Source organism: Schistocerca americana, chromosome 10, assembly GCF_021461395.2.
Source record: "Schistocerca americana isolate TAMUIC-IGC-003095 chromosome 10, iqSchAmer2.1, whole genome shotgun sequence".
In the NCBI taxonomy this organism is placed as follows: domain Eukaryota; kingdom Metazoa; phylum Arthropoda; class Insecta; order Orthoptera; family Acrididae; genus Schistocerca; species Schistocerca americana.
In genome coordinates this window covers 202,645,013-202,668,572 of record NC_060128.1, presented here as the reverse complement: position 1 = coordinate 202,668,572, position 23,560 = coordinate 202,645,013, and the positions used below count along the sequence as shown (strand labels likewise).

Genomic DNA, 23,560 nt, shown 5'->3' with positions numbered 1-23,560 from the left:
CTGCCATTGCCACTCTCTCCTTCACCCTTCTGTTATTGCCAACTGCGTCCCACTGCCACGACGTCCCTCTCTCTCTCTCACCGCCATTCTCTCCTTCGCTCTTTCTACACCACAGCTGTCTGGTACCTTCCAGTATTTATTACATTACCGTCTCTTTGCTACTAGTGCTACTATCTTTTCTCTCAGGACAAATACTTGAATACTACAACTTCAGGTTCCCAGATGATAACGGACACACTTTACAGCATATTTCTCCGTGTTGTAAACTACGTTTTCGCCTCAAAGTGGATTTTACGCGCATTTTTTACGTGTACAAGTAAGGTAATTTTGAATCGCTGTATATCCAAAATGGATAATGTTATGAAGCAAATTTTCAGGGTTCTTCGAAATCGGCATTTTAGCAATACATCATAAAAAAATACAGCCATTTTCTGTGCATAGCCGTCTCGGAATCTGCGGCTGTGTTTTGGTACCCAAAAAACAAGTTTTTCGCGTGTCTCTCAGTAACGGATAAATGTTTTTGAATACAGGGAGATGGGAAGATGGCTCTTCTACATAAATACCTAGAGAAAACACCGCTAAAATTTGAGCAATTTGCTGAGGTTATTTATTATTTAGATTCCGTCTATTACCGAATTTTATGTGTAGAATAGGGTAGTAACTTTGAATCTCTGCACCTCGGAAACGGATAAAGATACGAAGAAAATTTTGAAGGTTGTTCGAGATCGGGATCCCTCTGGTACATCGTAAAAATTAGCTGTGCGTAGCCGTCTGGAAATCTTCGGCTGGGTTTTGGTCACCTGATGACAGCGAAAATTACAGTAAAAAAAGAAAACAGTTTTTCTGTGGTTTTAAGCCTCTTAAGGGGATACGGAATCGCCTATCCCCTGCTATAGGGAACATTTTCTCACAAACTACTGAAGACAGATAAAGTTTTTACTGTATGTGCATTGATATCTTATAACAATACTGAAACAACAGTTTATTGTCAAAGTATTTTCTTACAGAGATATTTTACATTTATTTTTAAGTAAGTTTGTTCCATCACTTTTTACTATATTATCACCCCTAAGTCTTTTGTACATCAAGTAATTAAAAAATCGTTGTTTCAGTGTGTAAAAGAAACCCATGAGACTAATTCATAAAAATTTCAGACTTCTACGTTCAGCAGTACGTGAGATAATGATCCTAGAAGAAGTAAAAGCAAACTTACGGGAAACGGAGAAAGAAGACTAAAAGATTCATGAGTCTTCATAATCATCTTCAAGTCGTCTTTTGCACTCCTCTTCACCTGTCTTGCTTTTTTCACTAATGTCTTGATTATACTGTCAGCATGCCTTAGTCTGTGCTGATCTAAAGTCAACATAGCACGTTCTGTGCGGGAACCAACACGCAAACCCAACGTTTGAAGGACCTGGCATTTAGTTGTATTCCCAAGACCGAAGGTTGCCACAGCATCATACCCACCAAAGTGTAGTGTATTAATTCCGACAAACACTGTTTTTGGGAGACGATGCCATATCACACTATTCAAGCACTCGTTGGGGTTTGCGTTTTCCATGAAGACATTTCATCAGAAGACTTCTGTCAGCCAGAGCTCTGAAAATGGGCTTTATTTCTGCCATGATGGCTAATGGCAGACTGTGGTGGTGAGTGTATTTCTCTCCAGTTGTTAGTCCCCTATTTTATTTACAGCAGCTCTTTTCACCTTTGAGGCACAAACCATGTTCTGGATGCTCATCTGTGGATGCGGTGTGGAAATACAAATCCCATATAGCATTCCTCATTTCTTCAAGATTGCCTGTATTTTGCCTGATTGCAAGGCCATAGCAATTCTGAATGTGGTCTATTATGGAATCAGTTAATCTTCCTTTGCCATGTAAGGTTTTCGATCATCTAGTTTTTTCCCTTTCGTAACTGATTTTAACCTTCTCAGCCTGGCACCTATTCTCTTCTGCACATGTCCTATACATTCAAGTTTGCTTATATTTACACTGTCCCCTTATGTTTTGCTTTCCAAAACATCTGTGAATGCTTTAGAGTCACCATCTCCCAGATACATTATATCACCCTGAAGAGCGATGAAAATTTTTTTTCACCCCAGCAACCTCCATGCCATACAGCCATCGCTGTGTTGATGTTTCAGCCTGTCTACGCATCTACAGTATTCAGACATTATTGCCAGCGTCAACACTAGTTGCTGTTACAACACCACTGTTGGAGGGGTGACCCCGTGCCATCAAAAGCTACTGTGAGGTTACGACTGCCATCATTTTCTTCCACTGCTTCTTCCACAGCTACCTGCTTTGACTTCTGTGCTACATCTTCAGCTGTTCATCCTGGTACATAGTTGTAAGCTTCAAACTTTGAAGGTACACTTGGAAGATTTAGAACACCACATAGCGTATCACCAGCTGCTTTGCCCTTACCAGTTGGTCGCAATCCATAAACTAACCTAATATTTACACTATAAAGTTCAGTTTTCTTGTATCCATTATTTACAGTTACTAAAACAGAACTTGAAAACTTACAGCTGTACTTACAAACACTGCATGTTAAATTAAACTGGGCAGCCAGGCCAACCTCCGCCGGGACCAGCCGCACAGTCCATGACTGCAGCAACTGCGCCGTCACAGTGGATATTTTCGCTAGTGAAATTACTCATAAATAATCCTTGACAAGTTGCAAAGAACAGTGGTGTGCATACTATAGTAGAGGGAAAATTACCTTTATTACGCACTGTTAAAGCTATCAGTGGTTCAGAGAGGAGTTCAATATGCAGCAATAAAAACTTTCAATCATTTGCCTTTTAACATAAAATGTCTGACAGGTAGCGAAGCAACTTTTAAAAATAATTTAAAATCATTTAAAAAAAAAAAAAAAAAAAAAACCCTTGTTTTAAATCTAGGTGCACGAGTAGGAATAAAATAATAGTGTATTCTTGAATGTTGAAACTAATAATGTATACATACCCTGTAAACTGATTCGTTCCATACCATTTCGATAAAAGAATCGTCGAAACGATCTACGGAACACGTAACTAACTTACAGTCGAATTTGAAGATAATCAGTTGAGTGAGACACTCGTATCGAATTGAGTCGCCTAGATGCAAAACTGTCCATGTCCTCCATAAGCGGTATTTAGAAAAAGTGGGAAAACTGTTTTCACTGGGTAAGTACATACTGCCCTACACTGTATGTTGTATACATAAGTATGGATTAGTACAAAACCATTTGGGCTATTGAAAAAAATCAGGAACCCAATGCATGTAAGATATAAGGAAAATAAAAATGGACTTGGACAGTTTTGCATCTGACTTTGCAGATGGCCACTTTTGCATGCAACTGAAATGGACATGGACAGTTTTGAACCTGACTAGTTGTAGATGAGGAGAGGATATGGGGTGAACATAAAACTGTGTATTCAGTTTTAATTTCTTTTAATATTTCTGAAGGTATATGGTGTAACAAGTGACAAACTGCAATCCACTTAATACATCATATCTGGAACAATGTCTTCATCTTCTGCTGCTAGGCATTCTGATTCAAGTGATGCCCCTGAGCCGCTGGATCCTAGTAATGTTATGAACCACGACAAGGATTCACGTTCCCTCCAGGACTCGCCGTAGTGTTTCTCGAGGAGTTTTGAAACATCCTCCAGTGTCTTTTCATTAATAGGAACAACCGTGTTCGTAATGCAGCTCGAGTTTGTGTGTCCTAAGTGTTTCCCACGTTTGCATACGGACACTGGTAGGTTGATTTCAGAATTATAATTAGGCTCCACTTGGACTTTTATAGCATTCTGAGAATGTCTATAACTTTGAGAATAAACAGCTGTAAGATACCACACAAGTACAATGTTTACATGCTTACGGTAGCCATCTTGCATTACAGTCACATGACCCCAGCCTCCAATGCGATTTGTCAAAAGGGACAAGGCAAGTTTTGCACCCAACTTACTGATGGACACGGACAGTTTTGAATCTAACCACACTTTTCGTGAGCTGTTTTCCGTAGGACACGGAGAGCTTTGAGCATAAATAGCATTTCAAGCACGTGTAAAATGTCATGCTCTACAATCCAGAGTTGCCAACTCATTTTTTTTTTTTTTTAAGAAGTGGACATGGACAGTTTTGCATGTAAGCGACTCAATTAGAAGCCCACTTAGCGGCGGGGTTAATTTCAAAAAGTGTTCCTGCCGCGCAGAATTTATTTGCCACACTCGCAGATGCTCGTGGAGACCGACCTCGGTGTGTACTGCGAGTGCGGAGCGGCAGCGGGTTTGCCAGCAAGTAGAGGACTCGAGCGGTACGTGCGCCTCTACTCGTGTGTGTAGACGCAGGAGCTGTTCCAGACTGGCGCTTGCCGCAGGTGAAGGAGGACTGGAAGTACGTGGCGATGGTGCTGGACCGGCTGTTCCTGTGGATCTTCACGCTGGCCGTGCTCGTGGGCACGGCTGGGATCATCCTGCAGGCGCCGACGCTCTACGACGACCGCGTCCCCATCGACGTGCGCCTCTCCGAGATCGCCACCACCACCGCCAAGCCGCACGTCGGCAGCGCCCTCTAGCCGGGTGAGTCGCGCCGCTGGCAGGGCGCGGGGCGGGGGCTCAGCGCACCACGTCACTGCCCAGAAGCTCTGTTTGCGCAGTATGCCGAGGAGACTGCCCGTCATTAACGATTCTCATGCCAGCACAATACATTCCGTACTGTAGTGCCGTGGGAGGATAATATTTCGGGGTTTCTGTCGAGACCGAGGGGAATTCATTTCGCTCCCAGTGAATTTCCGAAAAGTACTGGAAAAAGTGAATTACAAAAGATCGGTACGTGTGCTCGGGGAGGTACGCGGAGGTGACAAAAAAGTCCGAAGACAGTGCCGCACTCGGTTCTGGCCGGCACGGCGCGCCGACTCGCAGCGGCACGGGCGCGGTAGGTAGGAAGTGCCCGCCAGAAATACTGACCGCTGCCGGCTCTCTGGGCGCCCACAACTGCGCGAGTGCTGCCGGTGCGGTATTTTGTGGACAGACGTACCTCTCGACCGTCTCCCATAAATGTTCGGTGGGAATCGTGTCGTGCGATCTCGGTGGCCAAATCTTTCGCTCGAACCGTCCAGAATGTTCTTCAAACCAGTCGCGAACAATTGTCGTCCGGTAATACGACTCCGTTGTTTGGAAACACGAAATCTACGGGAAGCCGCTCGACGGTCGGTTCAGTTGGACCATTCCACGCTAAAGCTGCCCACACCACACACTGTCCCACCGCGCCTCAGCTCTCCAGTCGCCTGGTCAGCAGCCCAGGACGGCCGCTGCAGTCGCTGCTGCCGCAGCTGGCTGACGCCAGATTCGGGTGCTCTGCCGTAACGGATATGTCCCACTGTCATTTCTGCGGCTATTTCACGCAGTGCCTCCTGTCTCTCAGCACTGAAAACTCTATGCAAACGCCACTGCTGTCTGTCGTTTAGTGAAGGCCGCCGGCCACTGCAAATGCCTGAAACCTCGTATCCTCGGCACACTTTGATATCGGAATACTGAATTCGCTGACGATTTCCGAAAGGGAATCTCACATGCGTCTAGCACCGACTTCCACTCCTCGTTCCAAGTCTGTTAATTCCCGAAGCCTACGCCATTGCTTCCTCTGCCTCGCGTAAAGCGTGAGCCAGTAATTTGTTTCTCGTTCTCGGGGCACTCTTCTCCGTTATTAAACAGTTAATTCGAGCCACACTCACGTGGGACACCATTTCTCACGAACCACCTGAATACAAATGACAGCCCCACGGATGCACCGCCCTTTTACACCACGTGTACGAGACACTACCGCCTTCTGTGTGTGTGAATATCACTGTCCCATTACTTTTTCTTACCTAGTTGTATAATGAACAACCGTGCGGTACTTGGACAAATGAAATTCTTGGCTGCTCAGATAACACCGTATTACTCGTTGCCCGCAATAGCACAACAGCTTTCTTGACAGTAAACAGAAACGTTCATTTTAGTTGTAGCAGTTTTCGGAAATGGCAGATAGGACCAGGTCAGCTGTCGGCGAGCACACGCGTGATTCCTAACACTTGCCACGCCGCCAACAGTTGTCAGTCAGTAATCGGTAAATAATTGTTTTATTTCGTTTAGAACAGTTGTTCCAGTAGAGGGTTACATAGAAAACAGGACACGTAGACGACAAATTACGCAGCTCAGTTGTTTCATTTGTAATTAGTTGTTACTCTGGTTTATGGGCCCCTGGTCCACCGAAATGATCACTCGAAGCTCGTCAGATTTATTCCGACCGTTCCGACTCAGCCGCTGACACACGACGCCGTAGTTCTAAAGGCGGCGGGTCCCGGACATAAACATTGCGCCGTTCTTGGCCCCGCACTTTCGCACGATATATTGACATAATACTGTCGCAAGTATTACTTACTGAACCGAGTAAGTTTTGTGTTGTTGCTCTTTGTTTTTCTGTTGTACCGAGTTCTTCGTTGTTTGAGATTAATAGTGCCGAACTGGGCTGTGGCTTTACGTGAAAAGTATAGTCAGAAAACCAATCATAATTTTCCCAAACATACAGAGATATGTCATCTGTAGGTTCTCTGGAAGACCTGACGGCTGTAACATTAAAAAATCCTACTCTCGGAGGCAAAATTTTAAACATCTTCGGGCCGAACTGTGGAAATTTCGACAAATGAAGATTTGAAAGTAGATTGCTGTGCCTACATTACACCTTATCTAAATCGCTTCTGCCGTTGTTCCGTCCTGTAGACAATAGGTCTAAGGAAACGATAGAAGGAAATTCATAAACGCAAGACTAACATTCTAGTTGCGCTAGAAGACGAAAACATGCCTTATCGAGGATGAAATTAAAACACTTGAGAAAAAACTTAAATTACTGAGAGAAAACTGTTTATCAATAGAAAACAGTGCGCTGAGAAATAAAAACAAATTACTGGCTCGCGCTTTAGGCGAGACAGAGGAGGCGATGCCATAGCCTTCGGTTTCTTCACAGCGCTGAAGTACAGCAGATTTTACAAAAAGTCTTTACAGACACCGCTGCACGACGAAAACCCTTTGAAGTCAATAGGTGTAAGTAACACCTCGTATTCACGCCCTTTCTCCAGAAAGTAAGTGATGTACATGACGTGATGGGTGCACCACTAGCAGGATTTCTAACTTTGCAAAAGATGTGTTACTCTGGCATTTTGATTAGTGAGTCGAGTAAGCTCAAGGTGCTGTATAATTATTCAGCTGTCAAGTAACTGTAACTGTGACGTTTTCTTCTTACTTTATGTCTGCATACGAAGATGTTAAGTACCGTTGCTAATTGTTATGCACCAAAAACTGATTGTTGCGTATGCAGTACTACTGAAATTCTCGAATGTTCTGTGTTAAAACAGCCAGAATATATTTTTCATCAGGTAGCTTGTAACCTGTTACAAGTTATCTGATAAAAAATATATTCTGGCTGTTTTAACACGGAACATTCTAATGTGCTTTCACCGAGCCCCTATTTATAGTTCCCCGTCCACACTCAGCACCTGCCTCTCCCTTTTATCCCCCCGCTGTCTCCACCATGCCCAAGACTTCTGGGGGATGCAACTTATTTTTTCCCTGTACCAAAGTGTTTAAAATTTCGGTCCGAAATGCGCCCCCACCCTACACCTACTCGTTACAGTTCGTTAGAGTTCGTCGGGCTGGGAGGGTGCAGAACCCCCTCCCAAGCCTACTTATGGTGTCTCTACTCATCTACACTTTTCGTTTCCTCTATCACTCTCTTTTGCTCCCACTGCTTTTACCTGTATTCATCTCCCTTTCTCTTTTACTGCCACTGTCTCTCACTGACCATCAATATGCCCTCTCTCTTGGGCTCGCACTGCTATTTACATCCATCTCTCTTTCTTTTTCACTGCAACTTTCTCTCTCCCGCCCATCCCCTCCTCTGTCTTCCTGTCTTCCACTCTTACAGCTCAAAAATGTTCGCATGTTAAAATACGTGGCGAGGAAAGCAGAATGAGGCAGGTGGTTGCCTCTTTACTGTCAGAGCCTTATAAAGAGGAACGTGTTCGCCTTTTTTGTGTCCTGACAGGCGCATTTCTCCGGTGGCTCCCTTCTTTTCCCTGCTACTGCAGGATGTGCTGCTCATACAAAACGAATTATATATGTCGGGGAAGTTTTGACATTTTATTTGTAGGCTTCGAAACGCTTATGTACTCGACACATACATGCAACAAGCAAGTACGCATGGTATAAGGTTAATAGAAAATCGTTTTCTTTACGTTTTTCTGCATCCTTCGCTCATCGTTCGCAGTTAATCGAAAACGCGCGGCTTATGATCTGTAACTTAAAAAAGTGAAAACATCATTGGAAATGTTGTCCTGAATTTAAAGTCTTCGCAGTTTTACACGATTTTTGGCAGTCATTTTAATTTGTTTTCAGGCATATAGAGACCCTATTAGCCCATTTTTATCACTGCAGTGTCACTATGAGCATAGCTGTACAGGTGTGGACGGTCCATTATACAGTGACAGCGCACTGTAAACTTTTATTAGTATGATTAAAAACACAGTTCCATGACTGCGGAATCGTTGTGATGACATCTCCACTTAAGTAGTTCGGATCTTCTAGTGAGTTTTGATGTAGTTTTTCTTTTCACAAAAGTACCTCTTGCGGATTCCTTGACGCTAATTGGTCAACAGTTTGAATTGGACATCACTGCTTTGTTTCGAGACGCTCTTTCCTCAACTTATTTTATGATCAACCAGGAATATTTTGAACAGTCTGACGGTGTCGCCATGGGGAGCCCCCTGTCTCCTCTGGTGGCTAACCTTTTTATGGAGGATTTTGAGGAGAGAGCGCTTGAATCAGCGTTTTGTAAACCAGCAATTTTTTTAGATACATCGATGATACTTTCATAGTGTGGCCCCACGGAGAAGAAAAGTTAATGGAGTTTTTTCAGCATCTTAACTCCATGCTCGAGAATATCCGGATTAACTATTGAACTAGAGAAAGATGGTTCCCTTCCATTCCTGGATGTTTCTGTTAACCGGAAGAGTGACGGCTCAGTGGAACATTCTGTTTATCGTAAGCCCATTCTTACTGATTTGTACTTGCGTTCTTCAACTTGCCATCACGCATCCCAAACCACGAGTGTACTTAAAATCCTTGTGAACAGGGCACATACGGTGTCGGATGCAGAGAATTCGCCTAAGAAACTTGCACATTTAAGGACGGTATTGAGAAACAATGGATACTCGACCCAGCAAATTAACAGGGCCTTCTCAACTAGAGCCAGGAACCGGGAAGTGGATAAAGAGGAGAGCGCGCCAGCCAAGTCCCTAGCTTTTCTTCCCTTCGTTGGAAATATCTCCTTCAGAATAGCGAGGATTCTTAATAATTGTCATGTGAAAGTGGTTCTTCGTCCACCTTCTAAGATTTCGGATTTTCTGGGATCGGTGAAGGACGATTTGTTACTGCGGTAGGCGGGAATTCACAAAATACCATGTCAATGAGGTAGGGCCTATGTAGGGCAGACAATGCGTACAGTGGAAGAGCGTTGTATGGAACATCAACGTTGCACTCGCCTACTGCAACCCAGTAAGTCTGCAGTGGCGGAACATTGTATTTCCAACGGACATTCAATGCAGTACGACAAAACTTCGATTTTGGCCACAGCAAAAACTTTTTGGGACTCCACTATCAAAGAATCGGTTGAAATACGCACCGCGGGAAATCTAATGATGGAGAACGTCTTGGTCGTCATCCCTCATCCGCCCCATCCCCTGCTCTGCCCGTCCCTCCTGGAGCTCCGCCCCTCCCACCTACTACAAGTCCCTCCAAATCCTCGAGCACCACACGCTCCACCTCGCCTATCGCATCCGTCTCCCATCACCCACACTGATCCTATACGATCTCATTCCCTTCCCACACCCTCTCCTTTTCCTCGAACGGATACTGATCCTTTACACCTCCTGCAAGTTCGATCTCCCTCACCCGCTCGTCTCTCCCATCCTCGCCCGTCCCCACCCGCTACTGCGCTTTTATTCGTGCATCCCACGTGCGCTCCATCTTCACACCCTCTGTACCCTAACCCGACCAACTCCCCCTCCGTGATGATGTCCTTGTCCCGTCCATCTCCCCCTCCTACCAGCGCTGACTCTCCCCTCCCCCGTTTCCCTCCCCCCCTGCCTGCTCACCTTCCTTTTCCCCCCTCCTCTCTCCCACATCTCCCACTTCCACCCCTCTCCCTGGGCTTCCAACCCCCCCTCTCCCTCACCTCCCCCCCTCACTCTCCCTTCTTTCTCCCACTGGCTCCACCCTTCGCCTCTCCCTTTGACCTGGAGGCAGCGCCCCCCCCTTCCCCAGTGTGAGTGCTTTGCCGATGATCGTCGCCAGTGTTTTCCGTTCGTCAGTGTCTCTCAGTTTGTGTACAGTGTCTTCGTCAGTGTTTTCTACTACGTTCGTGTCTCCACCTGGACGTCTTCATCTGTTTTCAAATGGTGCCATCCTTCATTACAGTGTCTTCCGTCGAACGACTTCTGATTTCTTGTGTAGTGTTCATCTCGTGTTTACCATGTTTTTTATGTTTTCTATGCCTTCCGTGTATTTATGTTGTGTCTTTTGGACGAAGAGCGGCGTATGTAGGCCACTGCCGGCCCGCCTCGGGTGAGGCATGAAATCACAATAAAGGAAAAAAAAAAGTCTCCGTCAGTCCTCGTTCGGCTCACTTGAAGATAGCTGACAGTTGCCCAGCCGAAATATCGTGCAGTGAAGTTTACGACGACCGGCTGCAAGCCTGAAATCTCTTTGAACGACATACAGGTGCTTCAGGAAGTGAAACGGCAATCCTGGAGGGAAGACGACGTTCTTTTCGCGGAACACTATTGAGAAAATTTAGAGAACCGGTATTTGAAGCTGACTGGGGAACGATTCTACTGCCGCCAACGTAAATTTCACGCAAGTACCATAAAGATACGATACGACAGCTTAGGGTTTATACGAAGGGATATAAACAGCCGTTTGTCCCTCACTGTGTCTGCGCGTGGAACACTAGTAGTGGTACGCACCGTATGGTGGCCAATGGAGGATGATCTTCAGTAGGTGAATGTTCTAGAGCATCGGGGATACAGCCTCGGTGGCAGGTACGCGATTTGGGATGAAAAGGGTAAAGAGACACGAAAAGTGAGGTGGTATTAGCGATGTTGAGGATTTGTGGGGAGTGGTGACATTCGAGGTGGCCAGAGATCTATACAGGATTTGCACGGGGCAAGATGTCGATCTCGGAGCTGTGTACGATAGGTGTGAAATTTATTCACACGCTCGGCCTATTAGTAGTTTTAATCTGTTGTAGGCTTTCTTTTGGATTGTTAGGTGGAGATTGAAATTTAGCTGTCGATCGCGTGTCGGTGTTTACGTTTCAGTAAAATTAATTGGGCGACTGTGGATTGTAAGGTAGGGGTCACGGAAATTGAAAGTGTGGCTGGGTTTTTGTAGGATAGAGACTTAGCGACAGTTACGGTAGGTGGTGGGATTATTGAGGACCGACAGGAAAGCAGGGGCGTCTGTGTATTGCAGGCGCTATACTGGACGGGGAGTGTTCCGGGAATGTCAGCTCCGTACAGGGCATCGAGAAGAGGTGACGGATGGATTCCAGGTGCATTCCTGTAGTGGGGTGGAAAATGTGGCAGTAGATGTCGTTTATTGATTCCTAGGAAGGACAGTTATACAGAAAGGACGCAGTCGATTGCAGCTGCATACCAGTAGAGGCAAGAATGTCGCATATACAGTAGCAGGCTTCTTCACTCTGTGGTAATAGGAAGACAGAGGGGGGGGGGGGGGGGGGGGGGGGAGGTCACCGGTTGTCGAGTTTTTGATACGGGAGCCTGTTGCAGTGGGTGTGACAGTTGATCTGCAGGAAAGTTAGGACGGGTACAGGTGGAGAGATATGCTTGTAAGAAATGTCCACTTTTGGCGAGACACAGAAATTGACAGAAAATATGTAACGTCTCGGCCCCATAGGGCAGCGAGGCCACGAGCAGTGGCAACAGGGCAGAGGCTGTGCAAGCCACGAGCCGCAGCTAGCGGCTCTCACGTACAAATGGCCCCCCGCATCCGTATTCAGTGCTCATTGCGCCACGGGCGATAAACGAGGCGAGGCGATCAGCAGCCGCCCGCAGGTGTGGCCCCCTCTGCGCCTCTCCACCGCCACAGCCCCGCGCGGAACTGCGCTCATATCTCGGGTTCTGTCGATCAGAGCCGAAGCGAACTGAGAAAATCGGTCGGCTCTCTGCATTAGACGTGGTCCAGAGTGGACCTTACGTGGCTTATAAAAGCACTCGTCCTACACTGCCAATTCCCGAGAACCCCCCCCCCCAAAAAAAAAACATGATTTTGGGTACCAAAAGTACCAATAGTGTGCATTGGGTACCAAAAGTGCCAATTGTGTGGAAGGCCACTTCTATGATCTCTGTTCGTGTGACGTCGTCAAAATTTTTACCGTACGTTCCTAGGCTAATATTCTCGCAGAAATTCGAAACCTTTTTTGGTGTCATTGTCCGTTACCCGGGTCTACAATATTTCCGAACAGGGGCAAAAAAACTTGATAGTGGCGCCCCCCCCCCTCACCCCCCCTCCAACCTGCCAGAGCGTTTGAGACAGGACGTCAAAAATATATTTAAAAATAGAACAATTTTTCAGAAACATGTTTATTTTGTAGCGAACATCTTTCTGAAGAGTTTCATATATAAAACATACGTTCGAGGAAATGTAAGACATGTTATTTGATCTTAAGGGTGCCAAAGTGTAATGCCGCGCCTCTTCACACTGCATTCCGCTTTCGCGCGTCACTGTATTTCGCTCTGTGGGATTCAAACTTGTATATTTTGTAATGGAAGCCATCAAACCTATATTGTGCTGCAGCTGCCCCGAGTTGGCCGGTTTTGACATCTCACGCCCCTTTTTTTAAAGAAACGAAACAAAACAAAAAAGCCTCACAGTAGGATTATTTGTGACCGGGAGAATAAGAAGTCTTTAGCAGAAAATTTGCACTCTTTATTGCCTATTGGTTTATAACTTTCTCTTTTGTGTGACATAAAATTAAATGTAGGAAACATAAGACCAGTAAAGACAAGGTACAATCAGGACAGTACACATTTCTTCAATCTGTAGGTCCCAGCACTATCTTCTCTCTACTCTTGCTACAGCTTTACATGACGTATCTTCCTTTCTGCGAAAGAATCTATTACCTCATCAAAATTCGTCAAATGTTTTGCTACTGAAAAAAATCAAAATTTCGTCGCCTAATACTGAAAAACCAGTTAATAGGAGTAGTACCCAAGACTGGTGTGGTTTCTCGATTTGATTACGTCTATTTTGCCACTATTAGCTAGATAAAATGAAATAGGCCTTTGTAATATTGCAGCAGTTGTAACACACGCCAAATAAACGAGACTGTTTTGGCACAAGCAACGTGACAGAATAGAATTCTCCAGGTAACAAAATATTAAATGCCTATTACATCTACTAGAAGCAAAAAATTTTATCTTAGGAAATAGTATCACATTTCATTGCTACGCTCCAGTTCTGAAGCATGAGATCGAAAGTAGTACGAAATTTTTATATAAATTCTGAATCGTCATAATCTTTCATATAGTTTGTGTGATGTCCCCATTGCTTCTCCTTCCTTGTTCTGACAAGCAATCTTGTTATCACTAATTCTGTAACTATCCCTATCCTTGACGAAACTTGTTCCCCAGTTAACTTCACTAACCCTGCCAGAATCACTGGTTTGGCTACCCGCGTTTATTCTGCTGTTAGCCCTTATTACGTGGTCGTACAACGAACGCGTTTTCCGCGCTATGCCGAGAAAAGAAATTAAGCGGCTACTAATCGGGGACTGTACGACTGGCCCTTACTAGCGTTGCGATCTAGCAAAAGTTTTCTGTAAAAATTTCATTTTCTTGGATACACCGACAACATTCTGTGTAATTTCTCTTACCTGTTTATTCGTGCTAGTCCTTTATTTCCACTCTGGTAATCCGAATCTATGGATTTCGCTAGTAGTTGCAGCAACGCTGATCATTCGCACACCCAATCAACCACGTTTCTAGATACGACGGGGACTGGCCTCGCAGAAATATCACGTACACTATGCACGCATTCAGAAATCGACTTATGATTCGTTCAGAAATCGACTTATAATGTGTTCGCAAACGTTCAAAACCCAACAGGGATGCGTTCCAGAATCATGTGAATAATCGATAGACAACGTGCGCTGGATGCTGCGCTCTTTGTGAAATAAGGTTTTTTTTCTTCAAGAATATGAATGTGGCGCCGCCTGAAATTGAAGCTCGGGGGAGATACCCCGGTTTGCCCTCCCTCCTCCACCTCTCTGGGACTGACCATACTTACGCACGTAATATCCGGTCTGAGGCGTAAATGTAGGCTGAACTCGCGCACTAAACACACGGCAAGCATTCTAGGTCGTCGCAAGCGTTCTGATGCCACCAAACTAAGATTTTAGACAGCATTTTTTCACCTATAAATATGACGCACTGTCTCTGTATGAGAGGCACAGCTACGCAGATACGCCCAAAGAGGTACTGCAGTCACAAAAAATCGGCTGCAAAGTGTCTGAACACGTCTGAAATGGAGTTAAAATTAGTGCCAAAATTATGTGACACTGGAAAAAAATTCGGAAAACATTTCTAATAACACTTTTTCAGTTTTAAGATACAAATCATAAGCTACGCGTTTTCGCTGAATTGCAGTCCACGACTAAAGCATCCACAAAAAGTGTAAACCAAAAGTGGTTGTGTTAACCGTATAGAATGCATACTTGTTCACTATTTATATCTGTCAAACTATAAAAATATACCGAAGTATATAAATACACTTTCAAAACTTTTCTGATCTATAAAATTCGTTTTATACGAACTGCACACTTTGAAGTATCAGGCAACGGAGGGGGACCACTGCAACAATGCCCCTGTCGGAGCGCAAAACAGGCAAATCTGTTCCTAAGACACAAAACTGAGGAATTAGCTGCCCCCATCCTCATTTCCCCTTCCTAACCAAAAAAGTTGGCACGCGAACATACGCTGACTTGGACACCGTGTCGGGGCCGGCCGGTGTGGCCGTGCGGTTGTGGGCCCTTCAGTCTGGAACCGCGTGACCGTTACGGTCGCAGGTTCGGATCCTGCCTCGGGCCTCGATGTGTGTGATGTCCTTACGTTAGTTAGGTTTAAGTAGTTCTAAGTTGTAGGGGACTGATGACCACAGATGTTAAGTCCCATAGTGCTCAGAGCCATGTGAACCATTTGAATACCGTGCCGGCGCTCGCTAGTGCAGCTACTTGACGTGCCGTGGACACTGCAGAAATGCTGGGAGCCACATTGCCTCTATAGCCATCCATAATTGTAAAAAGTGTTGCTGCTGCAGGATTTTGTTGCGCAAACTGACCTCTCCATTACGTCCGAAACATGTTCGATACGATTCGTGTCGGGTGATCTCGCTGGCCAAATCATTTGCTCGAATTGTCCAGAATGTTCTTCAAACCAATTGTGGCCTGCTGACATATCGTTGTTTGTGAACGGCTGAAAATGGTCTCCAAGAAGCCAAACATAAGAGGACGCAGTGCATTTGATGCAAATGCAGCCCACGCCACAACAGTGGGGTCTATGCGTCACTTGAACCCTGCCGCCAACTTTACGATCTGAAATCAGGAGTCATCATGTCAGACAACAGTTTTCCACTCGTCTAGGGTCCAACTGAGCACTGCAGGCCATGTCGTGCTGTTAGCAAAGGCTCTCGCGTCGGTTGTCTGCTACCTTTCCCCGTAACGGCAAAGTTTGCCACCCTGCCCTAACGGATACGTTCGTCGCACAGTCCCGTGTCGATTTCTCTGGTTATTTCACACATTTTTGCTTGTGTGTTAGTACTGACGATCCCACACAAGTACTGCTGCTCTCGGTTGGTCAGTGTGTTGTCTGTGGTGAGAAGTAATTCCTGAAATTTGATATTCTCGACACACTCTTGACGCTGTGGATCTCGTTATATTGAATTCCGTGATGACACCCGACATGGAATGTCACATGCTACCATTCCGCATTCATTCCCACTGTGCAGCCGTAATCACATTGGAAACTTTTTCACACGTTTTATCTGATTACAAATGACAGGTCCGTCCGCCAATGCACTGCCCTGCGTACGCGATATTGCCGCCTTATGTATATGTGCGTATCACTATCCCTCGACGTTTGTTACTTCAGTGTATAAATTCTTAATTACAATTCTACATCAATTACATAGCTATACACGAACCAGTGATACTCGTATACTTATTTACATGTATACTAATGCATAATTCTAATTGCAAGATTATTATGTGCAGTTTTACTGGTACATACAGCTACCCGAAGCACATTTCTTGAAAATTACTCTCTACGAATTCATCAACTGTGTAAAATTCTCGCTGTTTTAGTAAAGTTTTAAAAACTTCATTGAACTTGTGTAAGGCAGTTACACGAGCTGTTTTTTGGCGATTTGTTGAAGAATTTAAAACTCACGAGTGTATGGCTATGGCGTGTGTGAGACAGTCCTGAGTGCGGTAAATCTACCATGTGGCTAGTTCTTATATTGTAGGGGAGAGTGGGGTAAGACGGGGTAGGGGGTTAAGAAGGAGTACTTGGCTTTACGGCTCAGTTAGTGATGTGGAAAACGTCCATACTGCTAGCAGGGATGGAGAAAAAGAATACGTGTAAGCGGCAGCCATTCTGAACTGTTAGTTTGCCTTGTGTAAGTCCGTTTCCCTCGACTGGCGCCATTTTTGCTGGAAAGTTTCTTAGTGAAGTTGAAGTTTGGTGTTTAATACAGGTAAAATACATTCATTAACTGAAGCACTGTATATATTGATGGGAACTGTTATTTTTGGACGTTATGTTACGTATATTATAAATACTTTCAGTCGAAACGTAACCTAACACTAGCGGTAAATATTCCACAATGTATCAGTGGGGCAAGACCGGATTTTTTCTATGGGGCATGATGGGGAACTACCCCATCTTACCCAATAAATTTTACACTTTCGTCCTTTGTTTGTAAAGGGTTTCTAATATGGTAAGGACATACGAGAGGAAGATAGATCGAGGTGGATGGTCTCCAGAAGCAATGAAATCAGCTACTGAAGCCGTTATCACAGGTGAAATGGGATATAAAAGAGTAGCTGACACTTTTCATGTTCCGCAAACAATTCTAGAAAGAAGAGTTAAAGTACCTCGTGATCAGACAGAAAAATCGGGAAATATATTTACTGCGTCATCGAGTGGACGCGTGTATTCAAATCAAACAACTCCAATTTTGGTCAAGAGTCTACGGCCAATTAAAACCGTTTTTACTCCAGAGGAAGAGAATATGTTGGTGGAATACGTACTAAAAATAGAGGAAAGGTTAATTGGTCTCACAGCATATGACCTCAGAAAACTTGCCTTTCAATGGGCAGAGGAGTTGTGTAAAAAGCACACATTTTCTCAAGAAAAGCAAGTAGCTGGCAAAGATTGGTTCATTGGTCTCAAACGCAGGGATCCTCAGATAATCCTCAGAAAACCAGAGCACACAAGTGCAGCACGAGCTGCAGCATTCAACAAACAGAATGTAACTAATTTTTTTGGTTTGTTAACTCGACTTATTGATACACATCAATTTACCCTTGACAGAATCTATAATTGTGATGGGGCTGGAGTAACTGTAGTACCAAAGCATAGGCCAAAAATTCTGTCTCTAAAAGCTAGAAACCAAGTTGATGTGTTATCTTCTACTGAAGAGGCGACACTGTAACAATAGAAGTGTTGCAATGCAGCTGGTTCATATATGCCTCTTCTTTTTATTTTTCCAAAGGTTCGAAATAACGATCAGTTAATGAAGACTGCCCTCCTGGAGCCTGGGCAGCATGTCACCCAAGTGGTTGGGTGCAATCCGATATTTTTTTTCAATGGTTTAAGAAATTTCTTGACTGGAGCCGAGCTACTAAGGAGAGGCCAGTTCTCCTGATTCTCGATGGACATTTCACCCACACCAAAAACATGGATGTTATTGACTTTGCAAGGGAAAATGGCGTAGCATTGCTGTGCTTCCCACCACATTGCACTCATCTCTTACAGCCTCTCGATGTAAGCTTCATGAAGCCTTTGAGTGTTTTTTATGACCAGGAAGTTTTATGCTGGCTCAGGTCGAATCCAGGATGTGTTGTCTCTTTGTTCCAAATATCTAAGCTATATGGAAGGGCTTTTGTAAAGGCAGCAACTATGTCCACAGCAATTAATTGAATTCACAATACTGGAATTTGGACTACCAACCAAGTCGTTTTTAGTGACCATGATTATGCCCCATCTGAGACTACAGATAGGCCTAGGCCAGATGTCACAGATAATGAATCCTCAACCCACGGGGCTACAAACACCAACCAGCTTTCTGCTGCTTTCAACTCACCTCAGCCTGCTGCTTCCGCCTATTTAGGCCTACCTCAACCTTCTGGTGTCTTCCGCCCCCCATCAGTCTGCTGCTAAACCGGATATGTCAACTCCAGCTGTTGCCTCCGACATTCTCCAGGCTGATACTGCATGTGAAATACTTGAAGTTTCTGCTCCAATTGAAAATATTCAGCCTGTTTCAAGTCAAATTAATGTTACTACAACTACTGGAAAGGCTGTAACCATTACAAAATGTCCAACACTAGTTCCCTCTTGCAGTAGCCTCAATTCAAAAAAGAAGAGCCGAAAGCATGGTAAACCAGCAGTTTTGACTGAATCACCCTACAAAAATGATTTACAAGCAGAAATAAATTTAAAAAGAGAAAAAGAAATGAAGCAAATGGGACAAACTAGGAAAAACTTGACAAAGAGATTTCCTCAAACTAACAAAAATACAACCATCACTAACCAAGTATTGCTAAAGAAGTCGAATAGTAAGAAAAAATACAAAAGAAAGGCAAAGAAATTAACAAAACCAACTTAAAACGTAAGCGGATAAGTTCCTCTTCATCAGAATCTTCTGACGCTGAGTGTCTTTACTGTGGATACTTGTACTCACAGTGAAGGTTGGATTCAGTGTTTTATATGCAGAAGATGGGCTCATTGTTCCTGTGCAGGAGAAGAAGATGAAGCAGTTCACGTTTGTGCACTGTGCAAAGACTGACCCCATCATGCCCCTCTAGTAACCCCATCTTGCCCCACTACATGGAAACTTGTCATTGTGTTACGAAGACAGTTTTATATTGTAATTGAAAAGTAAAAACAAATTTGTTTGTACTTCATTCTCAGCTATAATAATGTACAATTACACCATATTTTTTTCAAAATCTTCTGACTATGATTGTTGATTTTATGGCCCCAAATATATTAACTATCCCGTCTTGCCCTACTCTCCCCTAGAGATGAACATTATACGACATTGCAGTGCCTGTGTTATTCTGATTATGATGCGTGTCCAAAGAAACGTTCACTGCGGCGACTACAGCCGGTGTGAAATACATTAAATGAAGAAGGACAACCAATAGCTGCAGAATGGACTGGCAACAATCGAAATATGTGCCGGGCCGGCACTCACACCTGGATTTCCCACTTATCAGTGTCTTCATTCCTCTGCACAGCTCAACATTGTTCTTATTCGCAATTTCGAATTCATTTAATGTACACTCCTGGAAATTGAAATAAGAACACCGTGAATTCATTGTCCCAGGAAGGGGAAACTTTATTGACACATTCCTGGGGTCAGATACATCACATGATCACACTGACAGAACCACAGGCACATAGACACAGGCAACAGAGCATGCACAATGTCGGCACTAGTACAGTGTATATCCACCTTTCGCAGCAATGCAGGCTGCTATTCTCCCATGGAGACGATCGTAGAGATGCTGGATGTAGTCCTGTGGAACGGCTTGCCATGCCATTTCCACCTGGCGCCTCAGTTGGACCAGTGTTCGTGCTGGACGTGCAGACCGCGTGAGACGACGCTTCATCCAGTCCCAAACATGCTCAATGGGGGACAGATCCGGAGATCTTGCTGGCCAGGGTGGTTGACTTACACCTTCTAGAGCACGTTGGGTGGCACGGGATACGTGCGGACGTGCATTGTCCTGTTGGAACAGCAAGTTCCCTTGCCGGTCTAGGAATGGTAGAACGATGGGTTCGATGACGGTTTGGATGTACCGTGCACTATTCAGTGTCCCCTCGACGATCACCAGTGGTGTACGGCCAGTGTAGGAGATCGCTCCCCACACCATGATGCCGGGTGTTGGCCCTGTGTGCCTCGGTCGTATGCAGTCCTGATTGTGGCGCTCACCTGCACGGCGCCAAACACGCATACGACCATCATTGGCACCAAGGCAGAAGCGACTCTCATCGCTGAAGACGACACGTCTCCATTCGTCCCTCCATTCACGCCTGTCGCGACACCACTGGAGGCGGGCTGCACGATGTTGGGGCGTGAGCAGAAGACGGCCTAACGGTGTGCGGGACCGTAGCCCAGCTTCATGGAGACGGTTGCGAATGGTCCTCGCCGATACCCCAGGAGCAACAGTGTCCCTAATTTGCTGGGAAGTGGCGGTGCGGTCCCCTACGGCACTGCGTAGGATCCTACGGTCTTGGCGTGCATCCGTGCGTCGCTGCGGTCCGGTCCCAGGTCGACGGGCACGTGCACCTTCCGCCGACCACTGGCGACAACATCGATGTACTGTGGAGACCTCACGCCCCACGTGTTGAGCAATTCGGCGGTACGTCCACCCGGCCTCCCGCATGCCCACTATACGCCCTCGCTCAAAGTCCGTCAACTGCACATACGGTTCACGTCCACGCTGTCGCAGCATGCTACCAGTGTTAAAGACTGCGATGGAGCTCCATATGCCACGGCAAACTGGCTGACACTGACGGCGGCGGTGCACAAATGCTGCGCAGCTAGCGCCATTCGACGGCCAACACCGCGGTTCCTGGTGTGTCCGCTGTGCCGTGCGTGTGATCATTGCTTGTACAGCCCTCTCGCAGTGTCCGGAGCAAGTATGGTGGGTCTGACACACCGGTGTCAATGTGTTCTTTTTTCCATTTCCAGGAGTGTATTTCATATCGGCTGTAATCGACGCAGTGCCAGCATGTCCAAATTAGCTTGGCATCGTAATCAGAAAAATACAGGCACGGCAACATCATATTTATGTGCCGATACCGGGCATGTAACTTCCAAGTACAACGTCTCACCTGTACGGGAATATACACGATCGATGTAGGAGTACAGACTGTAACTGCACGATTGACGGCACATGTAGGTTTGGGCCTGGCCGTGAGGCACGCACGGTGACCGCTTACGATATGCGGGAAAGCTGGGTTCCAGTCCCACTCCGGCACAAATTTTCATTGTCATTAGTCCATTCTACAGCTAATGGTTCCCCTTATTTGCAATTGAGAATTCATTGAATGAACATTCTTTTTTAGTCCAAGTTCCCATAAGTATTCATTAGGGTATGTTTGACAAGTACAATTCTGCAAGTCCTCATTGGAGCCAGACCTAGACTACATCTAATGGCTTTCTTCTGTCATTAAAAGATGTAAGCTGACTGGTGCAATTAACCACAGCAGTATTCCATATTGCAGGTGTAAGTGGAAGAACGGGTAATAAGAGTAAAGTAGAAGATTCTTACTGACAATTTGTCACAATTTTGCTGCTTAAATAATGTGTGTGTCCATCCCATGAAAGTCTTATCAATCACAAGTCCAAATAATTTCACATTTCAATGGTCTGAGACTGGAAAAAAATTCCTCCTGTTTTTGTTTTGTTAATAGACAGCTAGTTGGCCAGACACCAAGTCAACTCGATTATTTCTCTTTGGTAATTTTGGACACCTTGTAAGTTTTCACCTGTTCTCATCAGCTTGATATTGCTATAAGCACATTTTCACACGGTATGTGTAGTGAGAAATTATTTACATACACCATAAAGAGGAAGGGTCCAAGAACTGACCCCTGTGGTATTCCACATTTTATTTTTGTGGGCCCTTTCCCTTCCTTGTGTATATAAATAATTTGTCAAGTCACATATCATGCGAGAATGTGCTGTATGCTGACAACATCACAATGATAGCAACAGGTAAAAAACTATCTTCATCCTCATCTCAATGTACATTGCACACTTGAAAATTACAGAAGTATGCCTGTGTCATCAGCAAAGGTTACAGTTTCTTTACTACCTTCTACTGTAATTGTAAGATCATTTATGTAGGTTAGAAACAGGAGGGAACCCACTACCGATCCCCGTGGCAGTCCACACTTGATGTTCACTCGCTTCTGAGACTATTTTCCCGAGTACTGCAGGTACAGAGGGGTTGTCATTTCCGTCCCAGGGGTCGACAACTTCGCTGTTCACCTTGAAGTACCCCAATTGAACTGAGAAATCAGTCGGATACAATCCGTTAATGAGACTTTCTGCTCCCTGTTTGGAAAGCAAGATTCCATCCGTGCAAGAGTGATGCCGTTAACAACATAGAACCCTTTGCAAAAGGCAAACTGAGAGGTGGTTACTAAATCCTGCACAGTTAAGTGAGTTAGTATTCCATCATAAGACACTTTCTCACACACTTTTGAAAAAAGACTGTGTTGAGTGACATAGGTCTGTAATTAGGGGTAGTTTTCATATCTCCAGTTTTGTTGACGGGTGTTACTATAGCATATCTAAGACAGTCACAAAATATGCCCCGAGCCATTGACCGATTACAAAGATAGCTCGAGGGCAACCCTATCTAGTCGGCACAAGTTTCAGCACCATCGTAACTGAATTACTACTCTTTAGAGACCTAATTAAACCTGCAATCTCTGTCAAGTTGTATTTTTTAATGTGATCGTGTCCTGTCTTGCAGGACCGCTGGAGGAAACGTGGCAGCCAGATCAGACAGTTCGGTGCCAGCAAGGCAGCGGGCACCGGCAGAGAGTGGGACACGCGGGGCGTGTTCTCCGGGAACCGAGCAGGCGGGCACGCGGTCGGGGTTGCAGACTTGTGACTTACCACCTGACCGAGCTCACATGCATAATTAGTTGATCCTGCACACAGAATTTACCTATACTAAGTACACCGTTATCCTGCACCAAAAAATTCTTCATTAAAAAACAATTCTGTAAACTCACTGTGCATTTCTGGCTTCTGTTACGGAACAGATTATTCTTCGTACAGTTTACAACTATATTGCGTTATCAGTTCACTTCCTATATAAAGAAATGGGAGCTAATGGTCAATAGGAGAGTTATCAGCAAGGAGGATAAATTTCCATTAACGTTTGCCAGAAAATTTGAAAGCAATTTTTGCAGATGGCTTGTTATACAATAAAATATTCAGATTAATCTAGTACAAATTGTTTAGGGCAGTTTTTGTTGTTTGCAATGTATTTTCAACATGTAAAACATTATCAATACTCATTACGGAACTTGTAAAATGGGGAAAAAAACAGTAATAGTTAATGTTGTGGCGAAGCAGCTGTTCGAAACAAATGTCAAAGACTGTTTTTTCTGTACATTACGTATGGCGAGTCTTTACCACTGAGCA

At 44.8% G+C, this 23,560-nt stretch overlaps 1 protein-coding gene across 1 annotated transcript in view; it reads left to right on the top strand.

Moving 5' to 3' along the window:
• Positions 1-23,153, top strand: part of LOC124552396 (acetylcholine receptor subunit alpha-like) — a 354,641-nt gene extending 331,488 nt beyond the window's left edge. The window contains exons 16-17 of the mRNA XM_047126656.1: positions 4,372-4,573; positions 22,881-23,153. Coding sequence (XP_046982612.1) covers positions 4,372-4,569 — 198 coding nt within the window. The 3' untranslated portion in view covers positions 4,570-4,573; positions 22,881-23,153. The remainder of the gene's footprint in view (positions 1-4,371; positions 4,574-22,880) is intronic.
• The last annotated feature ends 407 nt before the right edge of the window (positions 23,154-23,560 follow it).